Source organism: Triticum aestivum, chromosome 2A (genome assembly GCF_018294505.1).
Source record: "Triticum aestivum cultivar Chinese Spring chromosome 2A, IWGSC CS RefSeq v2.1, whole genome shotgun sequence".
Taxonomy (NCBI): Eukaryota; Viridiplantae; Streptophyta; class Magnoliopsida; order Poales; family Poaceae; genus Triticum; species Triticum aestivum.
This window is the reverse complement of record NC_057797.1, coordinates 69800507-69825935: the sequence shown is the minus strand read 5'-3', so window position 1 is coordinate 69825935 and position 25429 is coordinate 69800507. Positions and strand designations below refer to the sequence as shown.

Genomic DNA, 25429 nt, shown 5'->3' with positions numbered 1-25429 from the left:
CGGCACATCTCTAGGAGGAAGCTTAGAGGCACAAAAGTCAATAGGACAATTCCGTCGAGGAATCTGGGCTCTAGGGGTGACTACGTTCAGTTCAGGCAACTTCATCATCCAAGATGACATGTACGGGCACAACTCCCAACCCGCCGCCTCACCTAGGAGGAGAAGCCAAGAGCGCAGAGAGAATCAACACCCAGGCAGAACAAAGTAAGTCGAGAAGAGAGCACCCACCTCCGTTCCCGGCGACGGCGTCGATGCGCCACCCTGAGGCGGCGGCCGCCGATCTCCCAATGCATCTGGCAAAGGAAAATGCGACAGACGACCAGGGCGGACTCGCCGCGTGCCGGCGCACGGAGGGGCCGCTGGCAACGGACGTGCAGCTCATGCAGGCGAGCGCCATGGGCCCTCCCTTGCTCGCTCGGTGGCCGTCTATGTCCCTGCCATAACCACCAACTAGCAGCAGTAGCAATCCATCAGACCAGCGACCAAATACGAAATAGAACTGGGGTCAACCTCTAGATCACCTGCAGAGTGCTCAGAACTGTTCCCTCCTTTACCTGAACCCAAATGCACCATCAATCATATTTCCAAGATCCATAAAAACATAAGTAGGTCTGACTTATGAACCCATGGCAATCTGACTTATGATGTTCAATTTTCCATATCAAATGGATAAGTTCGGTCTTCGAACAAAAAAAGCATAAGTTTCAGAAGAATCGAATATATATAGCATTAGTTACATACTAGGTTCTTTTGGTGTCATGCCACGACTGAATAAAAGAAAATGTTTCTTTAACCCAAGAAAATGTCAGAATTTCGATGGCACGTGTCTACAGACTAGTTATGCGCTGGGGTGTTCTTCTCATGTCAGGAAATAGCATAATTGTGTAGTATGGTTTTTCTGAATCAAGATGTGATTGATCTCTGAATCAAGGTATACACAAATTGGCAATACTTATGCTAGAAGAAACCAGTAAATTTAAGAACATTAAGATCACTACTTTTTTGCAGATTGGAAAGTACTCCCTCTGTAAAGAAATATAAGAGCATTTAGATCACTACTTCAGTGATCTAAACGCTCTTATATTTCTTTACGGAGGGAGTACTAATTTTTTTATCTAATTTAAGCTAATTAACTCACATATTCACACTACAGTAAGCATTCTAGTATCTGGGTTTACACTTCATGCTAAAAATTATCTACCTTTCTTTGAACAACACCAAATTTGTCTACCTATGTCGAGAAATAGGTACAGATAGCGCCAAATTTATACAGAAACTTAAATTACCGACAGCTGAACCAAACCCCGTGTCATTCACATGTATCACATCATTCTCTACTCTTTTCTACTAACATGCACATATTTAACTAATTCATTGGGCATGGCACATCATACTCTTCTCACGGCGCATTACACGGTTTTCTTGTAATAACCCTATTATCTGAGATAAACATCTAAGATCATACTATGTGCACTTGACATTACCTAAGCTCTCCTAGAACTGCATTCTCTATGTCTACATATGCTACAAACATTGCCAAATTTGTACTGAAACATTTTTCTGTCTGTGAATGCTGAAACTCAAATTCAAGAGTCCAATTATCTTTCGGATTATTGAAATGTTGTCGAGGGGGCTCTACCGGTTCATATATAGGTTATAGTACTTGTTTCTCTGTTTGTTACCTAAATTGTTGCCAATAGTTTGTGATATGATTGTTGAACCCGGCGAAATCTAGAACAAAACCGTTTTCGTTTCTATGCACATACAATATATGGATGGTTAAGTTCAGAAATGCTATTTGAGTAATTTGATTTGCACATTTCCCTTTTGTTGTCTTCGTTACAATATTTTCTCTCTCTACAAGTTAGTGTTCATGTCTGTTGATCTTACCAGTAATCCTATATCCGCATTTACGACGTGCATCTATATCTTTCCTTATTGAATTAATATGCAAGTTTCATTAAGGTTTGAATCCTTTGCTGGAGAGTCCTCCTACTAGAATCAGAAATAAATATTGCTTTTCTCCTATTTTCTGTAATTAAGGCCATATCTATTTGAATCGTAGTAGTCATGTTCTTCCTTGTCACTGTTTGATTACTGTCATAATTTGATTTTGTGTGTTTCATGTAATTTGGAACAAAATCAATTGAAAACAGTTATAGTCCTCTAGACAACATAATGATAGGCTGGAAGCATCCTTCACTACTGTGCAAAATGGAGCATTACTATACTGTTTTGCATATATATATTTTTCATCAAATTTGTAGTAGATGTGCGTTTGCTTATTCCTATAGAACATTGTATCTTATGTTAGTAACTGGCTCAAGGTATACATGACTACATTGCCATCTTGAACTAAAACCAGGACAATAATTATGGAATGGAGGGAGTACCTTTTATTTTAATTTTTGTCAGTTTATTTTGTCTTTTGTTTGTAGGTAATGTGGCTGATGGGGATGATGATGGGCCTGAAATGTTAAACAATGAAATAAATGTTCATGAGTGGTCTCTTGTTACTGCTAGCATGATGTGTCCCTTGATGAGGTGATGTATATTTACCTTGTTCTATATATATAATTTCTGTTATCTAAGGCATCTGACTATTGTGATAAGTATGTAATATTAACTGTAAATTTTGTTTACCATGATTATTATGTGTTTTCTTGTACAATATTGTAGTTCCACCGATTAAAAAATTTCTAGTATCAGGCAGTTTTTCATGTCTCCTCTTTTCACGTTAGTTTTATAACCGATACTCGCATACTGCTAGTGATTAACCTGTGAACAATTAATTCTGGAATAAGGTCCCTAAACGTGGTACTGAACTTTTATGTCTTGTATATACTTGCTGAGAATCTTTGCAGTAATCAGTACGGAAAGTTCAAATTGACCGATGAGATCATTTCCTTTACAGGCATCTACCCATCTTCTAAGTTTGAAGCAATGACATCCCGGTGCAGTTTCCTCCCCCTTTGAAGAAATTGACCGATGAAGTACCGATGTGTTCCATTGTGCATGCGAACATCTTCCACTTGTCAGCTTCAAAGTAGAGGAGCAGAAATAAATGATCTAGTTATCGAGTGGTCTTAGTTTTAGAGATGCATGATAACCTGAATCTGGGATTTGTTGAACCAACTGTTTGATTTTACTAGTGCCTATCTTGAATGCTATTTTGTGTGAGTGTCATCTTGGGCTCATGTTCTATCTTCATTTCCCATCAGTCATCCTGCATTTTTCATTTCCTTGTTTGAAGCAAGTAACAGCTGTGTGCAACATCTGCTTGGGGTAATCCCTCCTCAGATGCGGTACATTATATCTTTTTTGATTCGATTTAGCAGTGAATCGCTCGCCGCGGTCTGCAATTTTCGGAGTTTGGCTCGTGGAATGGAATGACAACGGTGCATGGTGTTTCCGCTGTTATGAGGTGCATGCTGTCAGCTGCCAGTTTTATGACACAATGAATCATACCCGTTCCCTCGCGTCGCCCTCTCGAGGGCGACTCGGGGGCGACCAATCCTCCCGTCCGCCTCCTCCCCTTCCCTGTTCCTGTCCTCGCCGCCGCCGGAGACGGGCGCCGGGTCCCCCGCGCGGCCGCCGATGGCGACGCCGCTCGGGCTCGGGCCTAGGGTTTGAGGCGGCGGCCTCTTCTGGTGAGGGCGGCGTTGTCCTGGCGGCGGGCGGCGCTCGCCGGAGTAGAGGGCCGCGTCTACTCGGCCGCGCGGGCGGCGAGTTGGCGGTGGACGCGGGCGCCGCGTGGAGGGATCCCCTGCTGCTCTTCTTCGCCAGATCTGAAGACGGCGCCCCCGTGCTGCTGCTTCCTCCTTATCAGTCCGGCCGGATCCGGTGGCGGACTGCGCGGATGTGGGGTTGGGAGCTCTGGATTGGAGTAATTTCTTGGTCGGCTGCAGCGGCCACGACGCCGGCGGCGCTCCAGGCGCTGTTTCCTTCTTGAAGGCGGCTTCGAGATCCAGCTCAATCCCCCTCGCCTCCCCCTGCACCCGGGTGAAAACCCACAACTTTGGTTGGGCGGCGGCGGTGCCCGGCTCCGTCACCTTCTTGAAGGCGCCGCTTTGGGTCCGCGGGGAGGTGGGACAGCTGCAGCGCGTTCTTGGCGTTTCTGATGGCGGCGGTTCCTTCTTTAGTGGTGTCGCTTCGCCATGGCGGTCGGCTGGTCCGGCTCTCGTGGTGATTGTGGTGCTCAACTCTTCGCCGTGTCTTCCTGGGGTGCTCCCGTCCCATTCAGAGAGGCTGGAGGTGGAGCGGCTTCATCTTGCACGGAGCTTCGGTGGAGATGTCAAGTCATGCCTGACCGACAGGTGCTACGCTTTGTCATGCCTGGTCGGCAGGTACTACGCATGACAGCTCTTCCAAAGACTTCAAGTTGTGTCGGCTGATGGTACTTGGCAGCATGGTGCTGAGGTGTATCAGTGGCGACCGTGACGTGCTCAGCTGTTTGCGCGCAGGGAGGAGGTGCCGTTGGGCGCCGTGGTGGCGTCGACGATAGCTGGATCGAGCAAGGTTGATGCATCAGTACAATTCTGAAGATGGAGCGGTGGCAGTTGGCGGCGGCGGCCTCTGAATGTACACCGGACCGGTGAGACCCATGCCCGACAGGCGTCCTGGATGGGATCTCAGGTCTTAAATGTTAGGTTTGGCTGCGATGTCTGTTTGGTATTAAGCCCAGACTATCTGCGCCCCTTCATCAACTGGATAGAGGTGCTTAGACGGCGGCTTTAGTCTTACTGTTGTATTACTTTGTAAGGTCTTATGAGAATAATTAATAAAGTGGCTGTATGCATCGCCCAGATGCAGAGGCCGGGGGTCATCCTCCTTTTTTAATTTTTTTTTTAAAAAAAATCAGTGAAGCATCACTTCGGCATAAATAACTCACCTGATTCTAAAACAGCTCACCATCTTGGGCTGAAAATGGCAACGGTTTTTCTAAGCATTTTTCTGTGTGAGCGGCCTCTCAACCATGGGTGATCTCACATATATGGGTCAAAACCAGTAGTCGCGTGAGCGCGCATTTAGCTTACTCCATCGGATCCAAATTAATTGACAAACACTTAGTGTAACTTTGTACTGTAGTTTTCTCTTGTCCTCTCATCCAAAGGGACCATGTTAGATGCCAGCATGTTGGTCCAAGTCTTTCTTCTAGGCGTCATGAGACTAAACGTTCATTCTTTTTTGGGAACCTCTTCCTGTCTACACGCCGGCCGAATCTTTCGGCCGGTCACTTCCTCGCGCGAGGCGTTGATGCATGGGACCCTTTAGCAGCTTTTTTTACGCGACCCACTTCCTTCACGCGGATAATCGGTGAGCGGGCGGCGCCATGGCTGGCAAGTGCGGTGAGGACGGGGCGGCGCTGCTCTTAGGTCGGCGAGCTCATAAGGCATGGCCACACTCATCGGGGGCCAAGCACCGGCGCTACTATAATAGGGGGCATCACCTGCGAGCTCACAAGGCGGGGGGGGGGGGGGGGGGCATGGCTCACGAGCTTAAGGTGGACGTTGAGATGAGAGCACCAAGGGAGACACCCCCTGATGTTGCAACTGGCATTCTGGAAAGCTAGAACCGATGCGGCGAAAAGCTTCAACCAACGGCGGCAGATGCTGAAACCAACCACTGCCACAACAAAAAGCTACATCCGGTATCGCACAAAGCTTCAACAGGGGTTGGAAAAAGCTTCAAGCACTAAATTCCGATGCTATTGCTTGGCTACTGCCAACAGGGAAAAAGCTTCAACCGGTGTTGCAAAAAGCTTCAACCGTGGATAATAAAGATTCAACTGTAGTGGATTTAGCTACCACCGGCAAAGTTTTTTGCTACATCCAGCAGACGGAGTTGTGACCTCACGACGGCGGCGGCATTGATTTTGCTGCAACCGGCTGTCATTCTTGTTACAACCGGTGATGTTTTTCTACGTCCGTTCAAACGACGATGACTGACTGGGTGCTTGTAGTGCATGTCGTCGGTCGTGCTACTACGGCGACTGGCACTAGAGCTACAACCGGCGACAAGCACCGAAGCTGCGATCGGCGACTAGCGCCACCAGAGACATGGCCCGCAACGAGGGCACATGTTTGCTAGGGAGAAACGCAAGAGGCGACAACGGCGACCGATGCAGACGACGGCGACCGGCAGCGAGGGCAACGATAGGGGAGACGCGCGGGGGAGGTGCTTTAATTTGAGGTTCGCGTTTCGTCGTCCATGGCGGCGCGGGCAACGAAAGGGGAGACGCGCGGGGAGGTGCTTTGAGTCTCGCGTGTCATTGTCCATGGCTGCGCGTTGGGAAATTTTTTTCTATTAAGAAGAAAGACGTGGGAGGAAGAGGCAATCGTGCAGCACCTGAGCAGTAGATCGTACAACGCTGGTTCGACCGGTCCAAATTTGGGTCGGCGCAGATCACGCCCTTCTTTTTTTGAGAGGTATAAGACTGAACTTTCATACTACCTCCACCAATTTGACTTATCTTCTTGTGCAGAAATTCATTTGGGCCAAATCCACTTTGTGCCATATATAGGTCAAAAGGCCCATATAAATTCCAACACCCTCTCGCCGCCGCCTTTCTGCCTTTCTTCCGGATTTCACAAATCCATCTTGCCTTTGCACCGCCGCCGCTCCGTCTGCCTTTCTTCTTGATTTCTCCAGCCGATCTGGTGGCTAATGTCAGTCTCTACCTCAACTTTTTCAAAGGCAGCAAACTAGATCCTTCGCTGGTATAGTAGATCAACAGCTTTTGGTGTTTTTCTATCGGCAAGAGCCTCCGTACCGCCATGCCATCTGAAGATTCTTCTACGTAGACAATTTAGAGGCCGACAGTATTTTGGCGCAGGTGTGCATCTCCACTTTTGATTCATGTTTTGCAGTAATCCGATACCTCAGCCTAATATCCATTCTCCTTTCTTTTGAGAGTCAGGTGACAGTATGAGTCGCCGGTATTTGAATTTGATAGTGCACGACTTCAGCAGTCGCATCTATTCTCTCTGCCGCATTGACGTCCGCAAGCACCTCTTCTAGGAAAACTCAGAGATGGCACGACGAGCAGCACAACCTGCCATGGAGAAGAAGAGTAAACAAGGAGAGTTGTCAGCGATGGGCGGCTGCAAAAGATTGCCTCCGCCCGCGATCAATTTCCAAGCATCGCCCAGTATTCAAAACAAGACGGCGGCGTACTTGTTCTCTATACTGGGAGGGGAGAGCAACATCCTTTACTCTGACAACAACTGCCAGACCGCGCTCTGTAACCTTGACCTGAACACCATCGATCCCTTCGCTCCTCCCAGTTCACGGAAGAGCTGGAATGTCATCAGTCTCCCCATAACCTCTCCCACAAAACCTCTGTCACTGTACGTCCTGAACCTCTCCCCCGATGCCAAACCCGGTTGCTGCTTCGAGGTCCTCTCGCGCCGCGAGGATGAACGGGCTCTTCCCAAGGAGTGGAGCTGGGAAATCCTGCCGCCGCCGCCATTTTTCCGCGATCCAAAAACAGCCCCCGACTTGTATTCTTATGCCGTGGTCAGCGGTTCCACCATATGCATTTCATCTCTGGAGCAGGCCATAGGCACCTACACCTTTGACACGGCGAGCAAGAAATGGAGCCAGGCCACGCACTGGGCACTGCCCTTCTTTGGCAGAGCTGAGCATGTCCCCGAGCTCGGCCTCTGGTTCGGGCTCTCAGCCCGCAACCCCTTCTCCAGCCTATTTGCTCTGGATCTCTCAGCAATGGACCCTGGGCAGCCACCAAAGCTGCAGCATACTTGGGATTATATCGATCTACCTGGGGAAGAGCCGTGGTCACCGTCCCAGCTGTACCTCTTCAGCCTTGGCTCAGGCAAGTTTTGTGTTGCCGCCTTCTTCGGCACCAAGTTGGGCACCTGTGGTATGTCGGCGTACGATTCAAACTATGAAGCCACGTTTCACAGGGAGTGTGCCATCTTCACCGGCCTGGAGGTGAAGCGCGGAAATGATGGCGATGGTCCTCTCCAGTTTATCAAGCACATGTCCAAGCGTTTCAGCATCGGAGACCGTAACATCGAGTGTGTGCTGTGAATAAATATTTGTGAATCTCTGGTCATGAATTATAAACTTTTTAAACGGGAAATGAATTATTAGCTTTGTATATATAAGAAGATGTTGAATGGATTATTATCTCGTACAAATATATGTACCGTCTATAACTCTAGAGAGCAAAGTAGATGCAGGAGGTATTCATTCACTTATTCACACAAGACAAATTGGCAGCCAATTGCTTTTTTATTTCAAGAATTTGAATTTCAAGGCAAATTTGGCATGGACCACGTAACTGACAAAAAGTTTGGGTAACTCATTATGTTTCAAAACCAATTTTCATTCAAATAGAAGAAACAGAGAAAATTGTTTGAGGGATAGCCTTAACATCATAATCGCATTAGTTCCTCATGAGTATTTTCATTGAACCAACTTGTTCTAGAAAGTTCCTGGAAAAAAAACTTGTTCTAGAAAGAAATATATCTTACTTTTGATTTAAATCCATGAAAACATCTGTGTCAAATGATCTATTAGAGCAATTCTAATAATAGGAGTTGCGAGATATGATAGGCGCATGGACCCAAACCACATTCCGAAGTGCTCTGGCTCTCGACTCCTCTAACTCTGTGTCCGGGGCTGAGCCGAACCTTCAACTCTTGGAGTTCCCTTAGAGAAGTTGGCAAAATTTACAGTGTAAAATTTGAGAAGTCAAGAAGCTGGGAAAATTGAGATCCTTTGAAACTAAGAAGCGATAATTGAGATAATTCTACAAACTGATATGGCAAATTTTGATTAAAACTAGGAAGAGAAGGGGCCAACTAAGTGATATTCAAGGGTGAGAGAACTATCAGTGGTCATGCATGCTCGCGCTTCATCCTGATTTTCATTATCCATTGAGCAACCATCAACAACCTTTTCGTCATTGGTGACGACGATGAATCATTGAAAAAGAAACTCCTCTACCATCGACGTCATCTACAAAAAATTGCGAATCTATGTAATCTGTACAATTCTATGAGGAATTAGACTTGTAAACATGAATAAAATTGAGGAAAATATACCTTGGATTAAGTTGTCGAAGACATTGAGGTCGGAGTATAAAATTGGGGTCAAGATGTGGCACAATCGACACGGGAGATGGAGTTATCTACGATGGGTGTTCGCACTGTTCTCCTCGGCAAAGCCGACCTTCCCGCGGGAACCCGTGCTTGCACCACCGCGCCTTGGAGAAGCGGTGCGCCACCGCATCGATGTGCATTCTCACGCCGTGCAGTACCGTGGGAAGATGAGAGAGGGCCCCGCCACCACCAATTCCTACCGAGCTTCGCCCGACAGCGGCGAGGGAAGGAGGGAGGGGGCTGGGACGAGTCGGGGCGGCAGCTAGGGTTCGTCCACTTGGTCGCTCGTGGGAGCGATGCGAGAGGGGCTCGGGGTATTTTGTATGGTGTATTATTGTCCGTGTTTTCTTGAAACTCGTGCAATCCACCAAACAATATCTCACTCTAAATATGTCTCGGCATATACTTGCTCCCTCCAAATTTATTAGTCCCTTTGTATTTTTGGCAAAATTTTGACCACAAAATCTAACTAATAAAACACGAGTTCTATAATACACGTGGAAACTTCTTTCGTGTACAAATCCAAAGGCATATGATTTAGGTCCAATTTACGGTCAAAATTTGACCCAAAATACAAGAGGGCCATTTGAACTGAAACGGAGAAAGTACACTCTTACTTATCTCAAGGTACACATGCTACCAAAAGTACCAAACGCACCATCAAAGTACTCATACATTCCATAACAATGTAGTGCAATACATTATAAAAAAAGATCCAAGTCATACAAAGATGCTTAGGTCTGTTCCTAAAAAAAATCCATCGGCCTTGAGGAGCTTCAAAAAAGATTCAGAGGACGCGATGGATGCCAAATTTTTCAAAGGTGCAACGTTTAGACATGTGTTTGATCATCCGGACAGCACCCTCACTACCCTCACTGTTGTTGCAGTGGCGCACGTCCAGGCCAGTGAGCACAGCAGTCTCATCTTCGACATCTTCTTGCACATATTTGGAGCTGAAGGTCTTGAAGAAGGATACGACACAGAACTTACCCGAGCCCAGGTTAACCAGGTGGCTCTTGACCACTTACGGCTAACCATATCAAAGGTATAGGTGCCTATACCCTCTTCAGATACGCACATGGTCGAACTGTCAAGCAACATGGAAGAACAGTTCATGGCGGCTCTACAATTTGAAGGGTCGTCTACGAATGGTGGCACAGGCAGATTTCGCCATACCCAATCCAAATTGTAATGGGAAGGCACCGACACCAGGGGTCGGGAGGAATCATTATTGCCTAAGTAGGTCAGGTACTCAAAAGTACTGCTACCAGGAACCAGATCCAGGACATAGAGGCACTGGGAATCTTTAGATTTTAATGGATCGGGATTGGGTATCAAGAAACAGATGCAATTGGGTCCCTTACCATTTCGCATAGGGGGCGTGGTCACAACTGACTTGAAGTCGGTGTCTAAGAGGTTTGTACGACCAAAGGAGTCACCGATCATGATGGAGTTTTCTCTAAATAGAGTGACGAAATTAGATGCTTTGAAATTGACTGCTGGCTTGGGATGATCTTTCCAGGACTCTTCTACCATTGATAGTTTGTCCCTCTTCTCGTGCTTGGCTTTTGCCTCTTCTGCTGCTTGCACTTGCGCTGCGATTTCTGCTGTTTCGTAGAAAAGGGGTCGGATGTCCATGCGGTACAGAGAATATATGCTGCTCCTCAGATCCCGCATTATCAGATTCACAAACCGGCGATGCATTTCGTCCTCTCCAAGAATTAATCACTCGAATCCTCACGGTCTGGTGGACTGATTTTCTAGAGAAAGAGGAAATGAAGCGATTGTTATTTCATGTTGGAGCTGTGCCAATTATTATTGAGAATCAATCAGATAACACGCAGTATGTGTAGACCGATCGAAAAATACACACCTGTGGCAAATTCCCGCTTGCCTCCAATTCCTGACTATTGGACTATATGCACGTGAATGTGAATCAAACAAAACAAATCACATGAGAAGGCTCCGTGACCGCCGAGCTTGGAGACGAACACCAGCAGACAGGTTAGGAGGAGAAAGGCAGTGGGAGATCTTCATAGCTTTGCTTGGTGAAATCGAGCAGGAAGGCAACGGTGACGGCGGCGGCGGCGACGCACGCAGCGATCGATACATGGGCCAAGTTGTTACTGTTGGAGTAGGTCAAGAAAAAATGCTACATCAACGGGAGTATTACGGGCCATCAACGGACCCTTCCAAACAATTAAACAACCCCCCTCCCCCCCTGATTTTCAGGGGGGGGGGGGGGGGTGGGGCCCCTCCCTTCCCCCTCATCCAATGAAAGAATGACAACTCAAAACTAAGCGCGTAAAACCATGTAAGAGTCCGTGGATGTAGCATTGACGGTAGGTCAAGTCGTGTTCCCTGTTTTTATAGGATAGCTACGTGAAATATGGGCCCGGAGGCTCTCTAGGTCCATATTTGATTCTAATTTGTCCCTCCGTGGGATATAGCGGAAAAATGTATTCGCCCTGGTCTATAGATAAAGGTAACATCCGAGCATACCTGTTACAACTAGTGAAAAAAATAGTGTGCTAGCGTTTTCAGAAATATCTCGTTAAATAAATCAGTGTATAATTCAACGCTAATAGCATGTTAGTAGTGTATTTTAAGGGTCACGTTATTTTGTGATAACACGCTATTTTTTTCATTGGATATAACTGACCAAACCAGAAAAGAAAAGAAAAAGGCGAAAGATACAAAATGCTAAATAACAGCTAACATGCTCCAAATGCATCAAGAACACTTGAGCATTGGAACCCTCAGCGACCCAAGGTCAAGCCATCGAAGAAAATAAGTCACTGAGATGCCCGACGCCAAAGGAAGACCTCGCTCTGTCACTAGAGCTAGGCTAATCCTCTTGTCCTCATAATTAGAAGGCAGGTGTGGTTCTAATCTTCTTCCTCTAATTCTCCAGCGATGATTATCTCTGGATGGTGAAGCACTGCCAGATCATGAAGGTTGCACGCTTGCAACCAAGTAGAGGGGCCGTGCTTTTGGCCTTCAGTTCGGGGACTGTTCATGGGCGGTATGAGGGATCATTCATCGATGGTTTGAGGGATTTCAAGTACGATCTACACCGACATGTTCTTCTTCCGCACCAACTCAGTGACGGTAACGATCGTGATCCCAACACATCATGCATCTTTATATTGATCTTGGGTATGCGTAGGCGCGGGTTTTTTTCTAGTACATTTCCCAACAAATATGTGTGCCAAGCGAGCTATTAGAGAAACTAGATAATACCCCGCGCGTTGCTGCGGAACATTTTAGCTTCTAACGGCATATTCGAAGAAAAGCATAGATAGGATGAATGAAAAGGAAACATGCTATATTGATGATCTACTGGAATATCCATATCTACATTTGAAATGTTATAAAAAATACAATATTGTACAGATATGATGAGATTTAGCAGTAGTGTGAGAACATTGAAATAATTCCGGTACACTCAGTTGGCCTATAGTGAGTTCAACATAGGCAATTTTCACCTAAATGCAAGTATAAGATGCTTTTGACATTATGATAGTGTGAAAAAACGACTTATATTTTGGTATAGAGGGAGTATTTGTTATAGTAGTGGTCGTGCCTTGTCTACAAAATTTACTACTCAGAATAATGCTTTTATATTTCCTAGTCTGATCAAAGCAACCATTATAATTATAATCAGCAAATGATGTCTGAGATATGTTTTTACATTAATCAGATGATACACAAAAATTGGATGATTCATACAGCAAGTTCATCCACAATTTTCATTACAACATGCAGCCAACCCTTTCCACTTACATGAACTAAAACATATTATTTGCTTACTTTCCTGGGATGCCCGCTGCTTGGTTCATGAAAGAAACTGAAATAAAGAATGAACTTGGGGGAAATAACCAGTAACACTTGGAGAATGGACTCTTCATACTTACTCCAAATATTATGATTCATAGCCACTCCATCAAGATCTCTGATCGATAAAATTTACAGGATGTCCTGTAAAGCCGAGGCACGGAAGTGAGATATATAATATATATGCTGGGACAACTCAAAAGTGAACTTTAAGAATGAATTATCTACGGTGCACCACAGATCTAGGGAAACAATTTGTGTGGTGCTTAAGAATTGATTGTCAATTTGATGTAATCTTTTTTCTTGTTTCGATCGTGCTTGTCAAAATAAATAATGGAACCCCAACCCTCCAAGTACAATAACCATCTATGTTTTGATGTTCGTACGTATAAGAAACCACATAACACAAATTGACAACAATCCAGAAGTACAACCAATAAGCATTCATCATCAGATGGCAAACAATATGAACATTGTTTCATCTATGAACATAACTATAAAGGAATGGCAAAAACTAATCTAGGATAAGCTGATGGTAAAATAGAAAGATAGAAAGGTACGATTAGGGATGGAGCAATGGAAGAAAGAGACAACCTGATACAAATAACATACCATGAGGAAGATACCAGCGGGCGACAGCGACTTGAAACTTCACCTATAACTTAGCGAAAAAAGTCATGCAGGAAGCAAAATCGACAACACCGTGTGAGGCTAATTTGTGATATATATAATCAGGGATTGACATAGGTACATGCTCACGGGTGAAATCCTTAGCATGGTCGAAGGACTGAAATAAGGGGACTTGTTCTTGATCCCACGGGCATCGGCCAAAGATGTACCACGGCTTCGGCCGTGGAGCGTGTACACGACGACCTAGAGGCACAGGGTCATCATGAAGCCCTCCGCCGGTTCTCGTGGAAGCTTCGAGTCCAGGCCTCCTTCTGATTTACCCTGTCCAAAACTATGGTGGTAAAGGTGGTGACAACAGGGTTACAAATTCATCACTCCGGTGCACTAATTTTCTGAGAGCAAAACCTGACTACCTTGCTAATCCTCTGGAGCTGGGGTGCTATGGTGAAGACCACGCAATGGAGCAGATCCATTATTTAAAAGGGAGATTAACTACATCTCTTACTCTTGCGTTTGCTCAGTGGAGAAGATGAAGAGTCTGTCGTAAAATACGGAGAGATTTGGGAAATTAATCGGTTCAGTAGGAGTAATTGGGTAGACAACAGACAGACACGTGGCTACCTACGTTACCTACGTTTTGTTTTCACAATGACCTTCCAGTTCGTTCCACCAAGCTAGTCCCATGGGCTGGAACGTCCAAATAGCAAGCTCCTCCCACCAAAACCAAATTGGCTTTTTTGTAAAAACAAATTAGCTAGTGTTAGAAGGGAGAGAGAGGATTGGTGGAATAGTTCGTTGTATTACTTGAGCCTCATCGGCATATATATAAGAGTGCAATCATCTACTTGTAGTACAAGACAAGCCGGAACAAATCCTAGTCTATCTCGTCTTTCCTAATAAACATTATACTCAACATCCCCCGTAGTCACAACGGTAGCGACGCAGACGATGAGACTGGAGAAGAATCCGAAGGCAAGCCGACGGACCCCCCCCAATAGTCGTAACGGTTGATGCATCGCGGAGTCGTGGCTGGAGTGAAAACCGACGAGGTTGCTCAAGCAGGCGGTAGCCCTTTGTGCCGTTTGTCGATGTAGCCGAGAGCGTGGGTGCTGGAGCCGTGGTCGAGGTAGCCGTGCGAAGAATGCCGTGGTCGATGTCGAGTCGGGGTGGCCGGTGTCGAGGAAGTCGCTATGGAGTTGCAGGCGCAAGGGGGCGCCGAGTTAGCATGGACGCAGTGGTGTCGAAGTAGTGGTGCGCCGGGAAGAAGATGTGGTTGACGACGCGTCGCGGCGGGTTTGCCAAGCCCGGGGACACATCGTGGACGAAGGCACGCACCGGTGTTGTCAGCATCGGGGATGCGTAGACGGATGAAGAGGAAGTTGACGAAGCGCCGACCAGGCTTGCCAGGCCCCGGGACACGTCGTGGATGAAGGCACGCATCGGTGTTGCCAGCACTGGGCATGCGTAGACGAGGGACCTGCACGAGCTGTACGCCATGTCAGAGAAGTCGGAGGGGCCAGCAGAGAAGAACTCGACGACGATTGCGGCATCCATCGGCGCGGGGCCGATGTCACCAATGGTGGTCAGAGTAGACGAAGTGTTCGGGGTAGATGACGGTGACGCTGGCGACGGGCTGGTGCTTGGACGAAGACGAAGGTGGTGGACGGGCGGCTGCGGCGGCTACGGGGGTAGCGGCGGCGGCGGCCGAAGAAGAGCGGCGGCGGCCAGGTTAGAAACGCGGCGGCGGCCAGGTTAGAAGCGCGGCGGCGATGCTTGAAGGAGGCGAAGAACCCTGACAACGTGACGATGACCGGCGCGGACGGTGGCGTTCCCGCCCCAAGGAAGACGGCGCGACGCATACCACAGGAGGTCGACGCGCGATGACGGCGGAGCGGACCGCGGGCCGCGGCACTACGGCCCGAAGGGGCGACGCAACGGCGGCAGGCGGGTCGGGGCGACGACGGGAAGACCTCTGGGTGGCGGCGGGGACCGCGGGCCGCGACGCTGCGCCCTGAAGGGGCGACACAACGGCGGTTCGCGAGTCGGTGCAACCGCGGGGACGGCCTCAGTGCGGCGGCCGGGACCGCGTATCACGACACTACAGCCCGAAGGGGCGGCGCAGCGGCGACACATGAGTCGATGCAGCCGCGAGGAGAACCACAGGGCGGCGGCGGCGGCCCGACGGGGCGACACAAAGGCAGCCCGATACTCGATCGGTGGAGAGGCGCGCTAAACTCGGGGACGATCTTCACGGAACCTACAGAGGCGCGCGTAACCGACGGGCCAGGTCGGTCGCGCGGCATAGATGAGGCGGATCGCGGCAGCGAGCGGGTGATCAAGCCGATCGCGCGCGAGGTCGGGGACGCCGCTCCATGGAGGCGTGGTGGCGGCGGTGTCCAGGATGAAGCCGACGACGACTGACGGCGTGGGACGTCGTGCGGACGAGTTTGTCAGCACCAGCACCCGGTCTGCCAAAGCAACGCCGGCACCGGGACATCAAGGCCCGAGTGACCAACGGAACAGCGGCGCCCGAGTTGAGGCAGCCGACGCAGCCATCCCGACGCAGCCGAGGACGATGCCGGCGAGGTAGACCGCCGGGCCACCGAGCAGACGCGGCGGAGGTGGGTGATGTGGATCGATGGGCGGGCCGGCGCGCGAGCGGTGGCTATGATTGGTCGTCGCATGGCGCGAGGCCGCCGGGTCGGGGCGATGCAGGTGTCCCGGTCGGAGCAGGGCGATGACGGCCGGCGCAGGGCGACGGACGGACCAAGACGCGAACGACGGCTGGCCCTGACGGGCCGCCTTGACGCGCGTGGCTGCCGGGTTGGAGAAGAGGCCGGCTGGAGGCGCTCAGGGTCGACGGCGGCGGTGGGAGACGCAAACCAATCAAGAATAGATCAGAAAATCAAAAAGAAACCGCGCAATCAAGATGACTGGCGGGAGAAAGAAAACCCCGGAGCAAGGCTCGGGAAAAAGACTCTTTAGGGCAGCCGGTCAACACGACCTGCGGACGAGCCCTAGATACGGGCGGCGCGGCCCCCGGCGGCGGTCATGGAGGCCGACCACCCCGGAGGCGACGTGCGGGTGCAGAAGCGGCGAGGGCTAGGGTTTAGGATCGACTTGCGATAGATACCATGTTAGAAGGGAGAGAGAAGATTGGTGGAATAGTTTGTTGTATTACTTGAGCCTCGTGGGCATATATATAAGAGTACAATCATCTACTTGGAATACAAAATAAGCCGGAACAAATCCTAGTTTATCTCATTTTTTCTAATAAACATTATACTCAACAGCTGGTCCATGACTTGCTCCTGTAGCCTATATGTGTCAAAAAAAAGTAAGCGACTTCCGTATAGCCCAGGCGCATGGGGACGAAACATATACAGTGTGAGTTTTAAAGCATGCGGAACAGTGGGAGGAAAAAAAGATGATGTGGATGCATGATATTTTTTTACTGAGGTGGCATGTGTGGGTCATGTGTGATGAGGTGGATAGGCTGCATGTCAAGATAAATAAAATAATAGGGATGAATCTCTTAGGTATATTAGCAAAAGAGCCCATGCTTTGCAACGGAAAAGAAAACATAACACACGCTCTTAACTCAACAACCATCACTCAAGATCATAATAGGTCCATCTCCTTTACTTTTGCGAGGCATCATATTTGTGTTGCCGCTTATACTTCTTCTCACCCTCGCCGGCGATGGCCTCGGTGTTCACACAAAACAACAAAAAACATGTGTTAAATATGGTTAATCCTAAGGCGCCTCTCTCTCCCTCTCTCCTCCCTCTCCCCCCCTCTCTCTCTCTCACTATCTCGCTCGCTCGTTTTCTCTCACTCCGCGATGAGAAATCTGTTGTTTTCCCCTGCGACATTTTTCAGAGATACGCATGTGTAGTTATCGATATTTTCTTTTTCCTATATGGTTATAGTGGGGTGTTTATTTGCAATCTGGATCGCCGCCGGTATGAAAAAAAATGAATCTTGCGCTATAAATTATAAGTTTGCTTCCATAACAATATTTTAAAAATATTTAACAGGTAAAATTAACATCATATTTAGATTCCACACATTTTACTAATAAAATTTCATATATAATATGTTAAAATCGAAGTTACGGTTTAAAAGATACAGATAATTTAGAAAATCATTAGCTTTGACTCAAATATATCCAAAATAATATATAAAAATAATTAACAGGTAAAAATGATCTCGTATTCATAATCTACATATTTTTCTAATCAAATTTCATATATAACATGTTTAAATCGGAGTTACGGTTGAAAAGATATGGATGATTTTAAAAAGCATTTGTTTGACTTAAATATGATCCGTGATTGAATTACCTAAAACATCAGGGGGGTTTCAAAAAATGTAAAATAACGGTTCGGGTGTTACTTAAATCCGGACAGCGGGTTGATTTCAAGAAAAGACAGTGACTTCTGTGTAAAATACGAAAATAACGATTCGTTTAGGTATATAGGGTTCTAATAGGAGTAGCGAGATATGCTAGGCTCACGGACCCAAACTACATTCAGAAGTGGTCTGCCGCTCGACTCTTCTAACCCTGTGTCCGGAGCTGAGCCGAACGGTTGATCTCATGGAGTTGCTTGAGAGAAGCTTGAGAAATTTCCCGTGTAAAATTTGAGAAGTAGAGAAGCTGGGAAAATTGAGATCCTCTGAAACTGAGAAGTGATAGTTGAGATAATTCTACAAACTGACATGGCAAATTTTGATGAACATAGGGATAGAAGGGGCCAACTCAGTGATATTCGAGGGTAAGAGAACTATTTGCGGTCGTGCATGCTGGCACTTCGTCCTAATTTTCATTATCCATTGAGCAACCATGAACAAAATATCACCCTCTTCGCCATTGGTTGACGACGATGAATCATCGAAAAACTCCTATATCATCAACGACATCTACAAAAATTTGTGAATCTATGTAATCTACACGATTCTACAAGGAACTAGACTCGTAAACATGAATAAAATTGGGGGAATATATACCTTGGAGCAAGTTGTCGAACACGCTGAGGTCGGAGCAGTCAAGATGTGGCACGGTCGACAAGGGAGATTGAGTTGTCTATGATGAGTGTTCGCGCCGACCTCGCCGCAGGAGCTCGCTCTTGCACCACCACGCCATGGAGAAGCGGCATGCCACCACATCAATGTGTTGTCTCGCACCGCGAAGCACCGTGGGGAGGGGAGAGCGGCTAGGGTTCGTCTACTCGGTCCGTCACGGGAGCGGCGCGAGAGTGGATGGGGAGGATTTTTGTATTGTGTATTATTGTTTGTGTTTTCTTGGAACCCGTTTAATCCAGCAAACAATATCTCACTCTAACATGTCCCGGCGTATACTCGCTCCCTTCAAATTTACAAGTCCCTTTGTACTTTTTTTGGCTAAATTTTGACCACAAAATCTGACTAATAAAATGTGAATCCTATAGTACTGTTGGAAACTTCTTTCATGTATGTTGTACACAAAGGCATATGACTTAGGTCAAGGTCAAATTTTGACCCAAAATACAAGAGGACCATTTAAATTGAAATGGAGAAAGTACACGATACTTTATCTCAAGGTACACATACTACCAAAAGTAGTAGTGATCTAAACTCTCTTATATTTCTTTACGAAGAGAGTGCGATACACACCATAAAAGTACTGATACATCCCGTAATAATGAAGTGCAATGTATTATAAAAATATACTTCCAAATGCATCGGTCTTGAGGAGCTTCAAAAAGATAGATTCAGAGGACGCAGTGGATGCCAAATCTTCCAAAGGTGTAACGTTTAGACCTGTGTTCGATCATCCGGGCAGCGCCCTCGCCGTCGTTGTCGCGGCACACCTCCAGGCCGGTGAACACGGCAGACTCATCCTCGATATTTTCTTCCACATATTTGGTTTCCAAGGTCTTGAAGAAGGAGACGACGCAGAACTTACCTGAGCCAAGGTTAACAAGGTGGCGCTTGTATGGAGCCTCATCATCAAGCAGGTGGAGATAATCCCAGGCACGCAGCAGCTCAGGCGGCGACTCAAAATCCATGGCGTTGGCAGGGAGGTCGAGAGCACATAGGCCGTGGGGGCTGCTAGGAGGAGAGAGGGCGACCCAAAGCTTGAGGTTGGGGACATACTCCGCTTTGCCAGAGAAGGGCAGCACCCAGCTCCCAGCCCATGACCACTTGTGGTTGACCATATCAAAGGTATAGGTGCCTATGCCATCTTCACGGGAGGATATGCACATGGTTTTAGTGTCAAGCAACATGAAAGCACAGTTCATGGCGGCTCTAGCGTTGACGGGGTCGTCTGCGAACGGTGGCACGGGCAGATCACGCCATAACCAGTTCAAATGGAAATGGGAAGACACAAGAGGCCGGGAGGCGTCCATGCAAGTGGATAAGGAACTCAAAGGTGGAGGGATTCATACAGCTGTTACCACTACTAGGAGGAACCAGGTCGAGGACAAAGAGGCACTGGGAATCTAAAGATATCAAGGGATCCGGGTTGGGGATGGAGAAACAGATGCAGTTGGGTCCCTTGCCGTTTTCCATGGGGGGCATGGGCACGACGGAGTTGAAGTCGGTGTCTATGAGCGTCGTGCGGCCATGGGAGTCGGCCACCATGATGGAGTTTTCTCTCAGCAGGGTGAAGAAGCTGGATGCTTTGAAACTTGCCACCGGCTTGCGCAGGTCGTTCCAGGACTCTATCGTTGATAGCTTGTTGTTTCTTCTTGGCTTTTGATGCATCTTCTGCTGCGATTTCTGCTGTTTGGTAGAAAAGGTGCCGGGGATCCATGCTGTGCAGAGAATAGAGGTTATCCCTGAGATCGTGCATTATCAGATTCAGAGACCGACGATGCATTCCTCTACAAACTTGATCAATCGAATCCTGTGGCAAAATCCCGCTCGCCTCCAATTCCTGGGTATTATATATGCAGGACTATCAGAAAGAAAATTACTTCATGTAGGGCTGGCAGCGCTGTGCCATCAGATATGTGAGTCACACAAATCTTACGCAAAACAAAAGGCATGAGAAGGCCGTGACCGCCGGGCTTGGAGATGAGCGCAACCAGAGCAGAAAGATCGCGCGAGATCTGCACTGCTACGCTTGGAGAAATCGAGCAGGAAGAAGGCGGCGGCGGCGGCTACGCAGCGAACGATTCCTTTCTCTAAAAAAAAGTTATCGCCTAACGGCGGCCGCCGTCAAGTGCTGACCAATGCTTGCTCGCCACGTGGCAGGTCTGTGCCGACGGTCTGGCCGTCGGCATAGCTGTCGGCTTAGGTTGAAACTATGCCGACGGCTAGACCGTCGGCATAGACCTGCCACGTGGCAGCCACTGGGAGCTCCTGGATCAGGCCTATGCCGACGGCTTAGCCGTCGGCTTAGTTTGAAACTATGCCGACGGCTAAGCCGTCGGCATAGACCTGCCACGTGGCAGCCACTGGGAGCTCCTGGAGCAGGCCTATGCCGACGACTTAGCCATCGGCTTAGTTTGAAACTATGCCGACGGCTTAGGCATAGGCCTGCCACGTGGCAGCCACTGGGAGCTCACGGCAGCTCTATGCCGACGGCCTAGCCGTCGGCATAGTTTCTGTCTGTTTTTTTTTCTTTTTTCTGTTTTGTTTCAGCTCAATTCATTTGAATATATACAACACACAAAAATATATGCATCACATAACAGCTGGCCCAGCAGCATCACAGAACAAATTCATCATCACACATCATAAGAAGCATCGCAAAGCATAAACATATAAGTATCATCACCACCAAGCATAAGAATCTCACAAACAACAATAAGAAACATCACAAGCATATAAGTATCATCACCACCAAGACCGCCACAATGTGACCCAAAGGCTTAAGTGCCAGGACGTCGAGCACCACGGAGGTCGTCACCGCCAAGACCGCCGAAGCCCAGGTCGTCACTGCTAGCGGCAGCGCTACCGCCAAGACCGCCTCCTCCCCCGCCTCCGCCTCCGTGGATCGGAGTGGTCGGGCTCCGTGTCTCCGGAGTGCTACGAAGACCACCGCCAACGGTAGATCCACTTGTTCCCTGGATATTGAAAATACATATGCACGGGATATATGACTGTGTTGAAAGGCATGACATGCTTTGGGTGAATAGATTGGGGATGAACTAACCGGCGAGGGGCCAGCGGTCTGTGCCACAAACTCCTCAAAGCTCATCAACACTGGTTGTGCTGGAGGGCATTGTGCTGGAGGGAACTGAGGACACCTGCCGGCCGCCATATCCTGAAAAGCCTGCTGCATCTGGCTATCCCTCTGCACTTGGTGTTCATAAAGCCTCTGATGCCACGCCATGGTCTCCTGGCGTGTGTGCTCCATGTAGGCCTACGGTATGACATGATGGAACTCATAAAACTACTAAATGCGGAAAATGAAGTGAGAAATGAAGATAAGAGGGAAAATACTTACAGATTGTTGCTCCTGAAAGAGGTACTGTGTACTAGTCACTGGCTGGCTCATGCGCTGGCTCAGGCTCGGGTCGATCCGATGAAGCTGTGTGTAGGAGATACTAGGAGTGATCACAGCATCGAGAACCGCCTCCCGACCGTGCTCCTTGGGCCCCATCCTCACCACCGCCATGTCGTCCAGAGGCGCCGCAATGTGGTCAGGTGTGTCAGGATGTAACTCCAGATACGCTTCGGAGTATGCCTTCTTCCTCTCTGCGGTCTTCTTGCCGTAGTACTTGGGCTCGCCAGGCTTGGGGTCCTTCCGCGTATGGGCGATCTCCCACGCCTGCATGTGTGAGAGCGGCCGCTTCAGTTTCTCCTCCTGCACCACCAAACAGAGGTTAGTCGTACATAAGAAAGTGATGGTAAATAGAAGAAGAAGAATGTTTAATGGGGTTAGTCATACATTAACTGCCTTGTGGAGATAGTGGTTTCGGTTTCCCTGAGCATGTACTTTCTCCGTCCCTCGGTTAGCCTTATTTTTGGTTCTCATAGCCGCCCAGGCTCCAGCCTCATCACACCAAAGATCCACCAGTGCCGCCCAGGACTCGTCTTTTCCATAACACCAATTTGGACACACCTACATAATAAAAGCATAATGGCATGTAGGTGTGTCCAAATTGGTGTTATGGAAGCATAAAGCATAAAGCATAATGTACCACAAGGTAATGAAAGCATAATGAAAGCATAATATATGAAAGCATAATGAAAAATCTTTTATACTTACCGCCAAGAACTCGGGCCTCTCCAAGGTAATGCCCATCCTCCGCGCTTCTTCCTTGGTCATCTTCACACCAAGATAGTCGTGGTAGTATGTGGAGATGGCCACATAGCGCACCTCGTACTGCATCTGGCGGGCCTTCTTCTTGCATTGGCGCAGCACAATCTGGTCCGCTCTAGCCCTGTGCTCCGGAAGAACTCGATAGAATTTTTACAATCATGCATGAAACAAGAATGGGAGAAGCCATGAGTTAAATCAGTCATGAAACTAGAATGGACTTGTGCTTCTGAAGAGAACTCACCCAGAAAGTAGTGATCACGGCCTTGGCATGGGTCTCATGGTCCGCGTGACGGGCCGCTTCCTAGTGGTCCCAGCTCGTGTCCAAAACCCGACGGTCCGGCTGCCTGACTGGATCAGGATAGTACAACCCCGGCCAATATAACTTCAGCAAGACGGTGATGAGGCCGTTGGGAATACGGACCCCTTTAGAATATATCCAGTTGCTGCAAAAGAATGAACTATTAGCATGTCACAAGAAAAATAAATAACAACCGGAATAAGCATGTGACAAGCAACATAATGAACCACTTACTCTTTTCCCGTGGGCTCAATGAGCCACTTCTGCTCCTCAGTAGCAGGAACCTGCTTTGGTAGCTTTGCGTTGCCACGCAGCCACCCCTTCGTGTCAACCCCCTTCCCGTCACCACGATCATCCCCGCCACCACCCTCCTCCTCGCCTGCCTCCCCCTCCCCAACCTCCTCCCCAACCTCCTCCTCCTCCTCCTCCTCGCCTGCCTCCTCCTCCACCTCCTCCTCCTCCTCCTCCTCCTCGCCTGCCTCACTAGAGGAGGGTACCTCACTAGAGGAGGGCCTCGAAGACAACACCCCTAAGTCGGTGAGGGTGCGCTCTTTCTGGCCGCGACCCCCTGTAGTGGCTCTCCCCCCAGCACCTCGTCCTCTAGAGGCTCTCCCCCCGCCCCCTCCTCCTCTAGGGGCACCTCTCCCTCGACCTCCCTGTGAGGAGTCATCGTCAAGTAGCCGAGGGGGAGGATTACGTGCTCGACCACTCCGACTAGGCAGGCCGACGACCTTGCGTAGGAAACCCACGCCGTCGGCCTTCCCCTTGCCCATGTTCCACGAACCTGCATTGAAAAGAGAAAAAGCAATTAGTAAATTAATGAAATGAAGGAAAAGGCATGATAATAAACACATTAATAAAAATGCATAAAAAGGCATATTCCTAAACTATAGAAAAAAAATACTTGAAACGTACATCTGCTAGAACCCATATGAATCATCACTGTTGTAACCTCTTTCTCGGTCCGTCTCATCATCACTATCAATCATATCATCTTCGTTGTCCGACGGAGGTGGAGGCTCTTCCTCGTCGTCAGCGTCTTCGTTTAACTTTTCTAGCATAAGTATGTCATTTTCATTGACGATGGTCTCACCATCATTCCGTGCATCGTGGAAGTTTGGGTCCACATCATCATCACCCAATGGTCTAGCATCATCGTTTCTAACCACATCATCATCATCATCATCAGGTTGCTCTTGATAGAACACTCCCTCGTATGTCATGGGGTTAATGTTGTAGTAATCGTCTTCATTCGGGTCTGGTAGCTTACCATGTGGCGACACCTTGAACACAACTTCCCAACCCTTTAGATACACTTTCTGGCATGGGTAAGGCAGAAAATATACTTGTGTAGCTTGGGTAGCCGCAATGAAGAGATCGGCTCCGGCATAGACGGTTGATGGTTTAACTTTGACCAAACCAATGGAAGGCGTATGTTTTACCCCCTCCCGCGGATCGAACCATCGGCATTTGAACACAGGCAGACTTAGGGTCTCACGCCCCTGGCGGAATTTAACCTCGTATATATTTTGTACCCTTCCGTAGTAGTCTACTGAATTTTGACCAGGGGTGTACACTCCAGTATTTATAGTTTTGGGATCGGGGCGGCTGTTTTGGTGCTCCTCTGTATGGAAGCGATACCCATTCACATCATACTTTTTACATGTCATGACGGCAGGGTCAAAACCCATGGAAACCCATCTCAATTCATCATCCATAGATATGTTCAGATCTTTTCCCTACAAGTATAATGGAAATTGTTGCGTGCATTAGTTTGGTTAACTAATAAATGTTGAAGTAGGTATTTAATAGGGGAGTGTGGAAAATTACTTTCTCCATGAACCAAGCAACAAATTTTTTACGTCCAGGGTTTCCATGACGGAGAAGAGTAAGTGCCTCCGCCTCAGTAGGAGGATTCACTCCCGTCCATTCCTCTTGAACGAAATCACTAAAAAAAGATAAGCGGTGTTAGACCGGGACTTCCTCACTAAAAAATGATGATGTGGAAGACATAAAGGAATGGTGTAGTGGTATTACCTCATCCACACTTCCTCAACTTCCTTGATGTTGTGCAAGATATAGAACATGAGGTCCTCCCACTCTTGTCGTGGCATGTTATAAGATTTCGAGGCCCCAGCCCTCCCACCTTGCGCGTTGAATAGATCGAGCCTGGGTTGATACTTGGGCTCTTCTATATTGTATTGAGGCACCTTGTTATGCAGATGGGGAACGTGGTCTGGATAGTATGATGTCCTGAGGTCTGACACCTCCTCTAGG

At 48.1% G+C, this 25429-nt stretch overlaps 1 protein-coding gene across 1 annotated transcript; it reads left to right on the top strand.

The window, feature by feature from the left end:
- Positions 1–6568: 6568 nt before the first annotated feature.
- On the top strand, positions 6569–8052 carry LOC123191518 (uncharacterized). Its single transcript, XM_044604223.1, has 2 exons — positions 6569–6835; positions 6920–8052. The coding sequence occupies exon 2, from the start codon at positions 7033–7035 to the stop codon at positions 8050–8052; it is 1020 nt and encodes a 339-aa protein (XP_044460158.1). The 5' UTR covers positions 6569–6835; positions 6920–7032.
- The last annotated feature ends 17377 nt before the right edge of the window (positions 8053–25429 follow it).